This window comes from Frankliniella occidentalis, unplaced genomic scaffold (genome assembly GCF_000697945.3).
Source record: "Frankliniella occidentalis isolate FOCC.00 unplaced genomic scaffold, Focc_3.1 Scaffold202, whole genome shotgun sequence".
NCBI lineage: Eukaryota > Metazoa > Arthropoda > Insecta > Thysanoptera > Thripidae > Frankliniella > Frankliniella occidentalis.
This window is the reverse complement of record NW_026267328.1, coordinates 385,494-391,332: the sequence shown is the minus strand read 5'-3', so window position 1 is coordinate 391,332 and position 5,839 is coordinate 385,494. Positions and strand designations below refer to the sequence as shown.

The following is a 5,839-nucleotide window of genomic DNA, read 5'->3' as shown; positions in this document are numbered from 1 at the left end:
CTGGCCGGGGCTCTGCAGAGCGGGGTGGGGCCCGCGCGCACGGCTCATGGCGGTGAACAGTCCAGTCCCGCCCCTGCCTGAACCACGCCCCGGGAGAGGGAGAGAGAGAGAGAGAGAGAGAGAGAAGGGGTGACGCGCCCCGATCTTTACGCCTCTCATTTCCCTAATCGTATCTTTCACGGAGTCCGAAGCGAAAATACTCAAGCGCTGCCAGCGCGCCCCGCCGCCTCAATTTTTTATGCACGGCTAGAGTTTCTAGAGACGCGAGCGCGCGCGGATAGACAGACGGCAGGAAGCGTGGAATAAAAGACGCCGGATCCGTTTTCTGTTGTGTTGTTCGTTTCTCCTCCCAAGATCTGTGAGCTTTAGGGAGATTGAAAACCTGCTGCCGGCGCTGCTTGTGTAAATCTGGCTCAGCTCTGTTGTTGCACCCAGGACACTCCCTGCCGGCCTGATGCGGCCGATGCTCAACTTTCTTCAATTCTTATCCCGAATTTATGTGTGGTGCCATGTTTCATTTCCTTTTATTCTGGTACTGCACCCGACTGCACTTCCTGAGTGCTTTTCGTTTTCGAAAAGTTTCTAGGGTAAAAAGGTTTTGATTTCAATGAAAGAGAGTAGGTTTCAGGTAATATTATGCTTTATTTATACACACTTTAAGATCACATTATCACAGTCATTTAATAAAAAATAACATTCCAATTATAATGACTATTTTATAATGAATGGTGTACATCATGCAACCCATTCTTTATTTATCATTTCCCGCTCCAACATCTTTCCACATTCCTCATCAGCTACAAGCTTACTTTGTAACCACTCCGAGCAAAAAGCGAAAAAGCCTACATTAATTCTTTCTCACTTTTCCACACTCTACGTTGGACCTATCAGGCTCGCCACTGCGGGCTACACCACATCGACTCAGGGCCAGCACACTAAATACAAAAATAACCACTGATGGACAGACAAGAGTAGCGACACAAGCTTCACTGAGATAGGGCTAATGAATTCTGTATTTCTCAGATTACAGTAGTATCGTAAATATTGGGGTATACTGCTAGAAGTTCTTTTTTAACCATGCACATTTTCACGAAAACATCAATAGCGTACAATATAACTCCTATAAGTGATTTTAGCGACAAATACAGAAGTGTAACATAACTTTTTTCCACAAAGACTCATGCAAGGAGTAAGTTTCTTAAAGTTTACATAAAACACAAACTATTACTAGAAACCCTCATTTTTTTTGTATGTTTTGCATTTTTACCATACCATATTTTTTACAATGGAAAGTTATGTGGCGAATTCTTAACCCATCATCGCAAAAATATGCTTTATCCATTTTTAGTGTGTACTTTACTTACGTCGTGTTCGGCCCCCCGGCTTGCAGATAGGTGCACTTTTCACACACGCACAACTACTAGTGTGGCCTTTGTCCAACTCAAGAACACAAAGTAACAAACCTCACCTTCTTCCTCTCCCTCTATCAATTTTTTAAAAGTCTTCATTTTTTTTTACGGAGCTTTTTTCCCCCTCCCTATTTCCTTTTCTCACTGTATGTCTTCGCCCCGCCTACGCGCATGGCACTGATATGTCCGACATCAATACGAAGGGCAGCGCGGTCAGTCTTACGATTATATTATAAAAAGTGCGCAGTGGGCAACTTTGGTAGGTTGCTTTGTGGCGCGGGGCTCAGCAGCGGCGGCGTGGCGCAGCGAGGCGTGGCACGCGGGCCCCTGGCCAGGCTCCACGCCCCGCCACGCCACGATCAACGCCCTGCATTCACTTTGGAATTGTTTGCAGCAAACCACAAAAAAGAACAAGATTTTACTGCCATCCGCGAACCTTTTCCAGATCTGCGTGAGAAAGTTGAAAACAATATTGAAAACGAAAGAAATTAATTAAAATTACTAGGACAGCTAGAAAGTCTTTGAAGATATTCACGAACGACGACCCTCGAAAAATAGTCCCAAAAGAGGGGAAATGGCTGAAGGGAAGACGGAACAGTCGACAATCGGTCGGATCTGCACCCTCTTGATTTGAGTCAAATTTATAGTCATGAGAAAGGTTTATAACACAGACTGGAAAAGTTCTCAGTTGTAATGGAGTGCATTTCCTTATACCCGTAGCGATTGAACCAGTTCGAAAAGGGACATTGAACACATTACAATTAAGCGTTTTTCGGTTTAGTTTTTTTAGTCTTGGAGTTAGATCTCCGATCATCTACGAAAAAGCCAAAATAACCGCTTCTGCATGCCACCCCCTACTACACAGGAGGCTCCTGCCTAATAAAAATAGTCCCACAAATAATATATTATATAGCTCTGACTGCAGAAATGACATCCGAAACACAATCGCTAAAGAAAACAATGGTTTAAATTACAAGTGTTAACTACACAGCAGGGTGCGCCGTAAAGTAAAGAGTATGACTCAAAGGTATACAAAATAAGGGCATATAACTAAGACAATGAACAGAATCACAGGCTAACGCCGAATATAAACAGTTTACATTTTTTCTCAGAGTAGACAAAAAATAGATTTATTGTAGAATGCACAGGTAACATCTACCAAGTTGCGTCCCATTCGACTACAGGACATCTCCACTACACATAACACCTCTGTTTTTTTCTTTCTTTCCCCCCCTCCCCCCTGAATTCCTTTTCTTCTCAGGTCTGAAGATACATGTTCAACAATTACAACTTACTACCCTGATAAAAACGGTTTGTTAAACACATCACTAAAAGAGGCTATAACAAGTCGGATATCGTTCACCACAGAGAGTGCCACAGCAAAAGTGGGCGCGCACCATCTTCCCACCGCCGTGATGTATGCTTGTTAATTACAAATTACATATATAATATATACTATGCATTACAATGTACAAACAAACATAAACAATAAAAGAATTAATCAATCAGTGCCTCTTTCTTTTGGGCCGAGCCGAAGTTGCGTGACAAACACCACCCTCGGCTCCAGGCCACATTTAAAAAAAAACTCCCAATCCGCAAGTGGCCAACACACCGTGAAGAGAACAAAGGACGCAAAATCAAACTCAAAGGTAGAAACAAAACTTTCTAAGACAAAAAAAATGATATAAATAAAAACGAAAAATAATATTTAATATATAAAATAAAAATTTGGGGCAGACGGTGCGCCCCAGCACGGCAGCGAGCGCTTCAGGGGGCTATAAGAGCGCTACAGCTCGCTGCCGCGCTGGGACCCCAACGTCCCATCCGCTTCACGATATCCTGCCGACTGCACGGGGGGGACACCCCCACCACACACACACACACACACACTCACACACATGCACACACTCACACATACAGGCTTTGGCTAACTACACGGGGACCAGGCGCAGCAGGCTGTCCGAGTTCCAGAGCACCCTGGTGTCGTCCTCGCGCTCCCTGCAGTGCGGGAACATGGCCCCCCAGGCCACCGAGCCGAGGGGGGCCAGCGGCGCGCCCAGGGGGTCCGCGGCCGTCGCCCCGGGCACGGGGGCGGCCACGGGCACGGGGGCGTGCGGGTGGTGCTGGTGCTGGGGCGTGCCCTGGTGCGGGTACCACACGCTCGCCGCCCCCGCCGCCGCCACGCCCGCCGCCCCCGCGGCCGCCGCGGCCGCCGCCGCCGCCGACTCGAAGGCGAAGCCGGAGGCGTTGAGGTGGAGCATGGCGTCGGACCAGGTGGAGGGCGTGGCGCGCGCGCAGTCCTGCAGCGTGCGAGACGACCGCGATCTCTTCACGCCGCTTCGCCGAGCCTGCAACAAACAAGACAACAAAAACCGTGAGTCCAGGGGTTCCAGGCGGTTCCAGGGGTTCGAACACCGAGAGGAGGATCATTTTCCCCGGCAGGTGGTGTGCGTGCTGGAGGAGTGCTGGAGGCGTGCTGGGGGCTCCAGGTCCTGATTAGGCCGGCAGCAATCTAAATAACTATTGCTTGTCCGAAGGGGTAATCTCGCTCCATCTCCAGGGGGCGGGCGGCGGGGAAGCGAGAGAGAGAGAGAGAGAGAGAGAGAGAGAGAGAGAGAGAGAGAGAGAGAGAGAGAGAAGGGAGAGCACGAAACGCAGAGGGGCCGGGCCCATCTGCACGAGATGAGGGAGGGAGGGAGGGTGGGGCGAGAGGGACAGAGAGAGAGGGGAAAATAAAAAGATGAAAAGACAGAGATTACCGAGTTGCAAATTCTCAATGCCCGCCTCCACTCCGCATAACAATTTGCCCGCGCCAGGGCCCTTGTGCTGCGTCCCGAGCGGCAACGGCGGCGGCGTGCAAGATCACGCACTTATTCGGCTGTTGGAGGCGGAGGAGGCCGACGACTCTTGCTTTTCATTTCTTATTTCGCACGGCGTGTCGTGGCGCGGCGATCCGCCTCCCATCGCCTCACTTTACGGCTGTGCAGGGCCGGGTCGGGGGCGGGCCGGGGGCAGGGAAGGGGGGTGAGCGTGGAACACAACAAGCCACTTATTCTAACGCCCATCTTGCCTGTTTCCCAAAGACGGGGGAGCAGCAGCAGCCGACGAGCTCCTCCCAGCCCAGCAGCGGACCTGCTGCTGCTGCCGCCGGAGAGTAAAAAGTTTAGCCCAACAAATTGAGGCCGATCGACATTTCGAGTTGTGTCTGTCCGTCCGTCCGCCGAGATGCCCCTCCGTCCCGCCCGGGTCCGGGGCTATATACATTATTGGACCGGTTTTTGATAGGCTTTTGATGCTCCCCGCGGCGGGGCGCGGGGGGGCGCGGGGCGGGTTGCGTGTCGCGCCTATCGGGGCGCCCTGGCCTTGCCGTAAGTTTTGGCGCGACCCGCCCCATCCCATGTAATCTGATCCACCAGGAGGAGATGACCGCGGCGTGGCCAGAGCCGGGCCGGGCCAGAGCCGGAGCTCCTATCCAGAGCCAATCCGATCAGAGGACGACGGCGACGACGAGACACGACCGAATCGTCAGCATCAAACGCGACCGGACGACGGCCGAGAGGCGTGCCGTGCTGAGCCTCAAGATAAACAGAGGGACCCGACCCGTCCATTCAAAAAACCCCGCGAGATAAAATAACGAAAAGAGACTTTTTATTTATTTTCCTTCGTGGCACTTTTACCCTGTTAAACCTTCCCTCGAGTTTCTTTCATTTCTTGACGAAAAGTTTACCGCCAGGGTGGCGGCGGCGGTCTGACGATGGGGAAGGCGATGCAGAATTCATCAAAACGAACCGATAAGGAATTAATTAACCGGACCACACCAACGAGAGAGAGAGGGACAGAGTCAGGGGAAAGGGGACGGGAGTCGCGATGCACGCTGGCGATCGTAGTATCCCTTCTCTCGCTCTTTCGACTTCCCGGATTGAAAACTCGTTGCCATTATGAAATCAGCGCTCGAGATGCATTTACATACCAAGGGGAGGTCGGCTACAGCGCGGCCCCTAAGCAGGCTGGCGCACGGAGAGGATTGAGGGGAGGGGGTTGGGAGGCCCTCCACTACAGCCGTTCGTGCTCGTGCATTATATTTTAGGAATATGGCACGTCCTGCACGGACGAGAGGGGTAGGCTTGGGGAAGTCGGAAAGTCGCCCCCTTTTCCCCGTTTCCCATCTCTCTCACACTCTCCGTTCCTCGCCTGTCCACTCCACTCCCTGGAGAAAACTAAGCCAGAAAATATGCCCCAGACACCAGCACTGGCCACGTGACCAACGGGCCGACCCCCCTACTACACTGCCATGAAAAATAAAAGTAACACGTTTGAAAAGGGGTGGCGAGGAGTAACTGTAAGGGTGCTGACTATTGAATGTCGTCCTAGTGCATTGGGGGCGTAAGTGACTTGACCGGGAGGTAGAAGTGGGGAGGGGCGGGGGAGAA

The 5,839-nt window shown here is 51.3% G+C and overlaps 1 protein-coding gene across 1 annotated transcript in view; it reads right to left on the bottom strand.

Moving 5' to 3' along the window:
* Nucleotides 1-622: 622 nt before the first annotated feature.
* Nucleotides 623-5,839, bottom strand: part of LOC113212045 (centrosomal and chromosomal factor-like) — a 41,293-nt gene continuing 36,076 nt past the window's right edge. Inside the window, exon 3 of the mRNA XM_026430616.2 lies at nt 623-3,757. Coding sequence (XP_026286401.1) covers nt 3,341-3,757 — 417 coding nt within the window. The 3' untranslated portion in view covers nt 623-3,340. The remainder of the gene's footprint in view (nt 3,758-5,839) is intronic.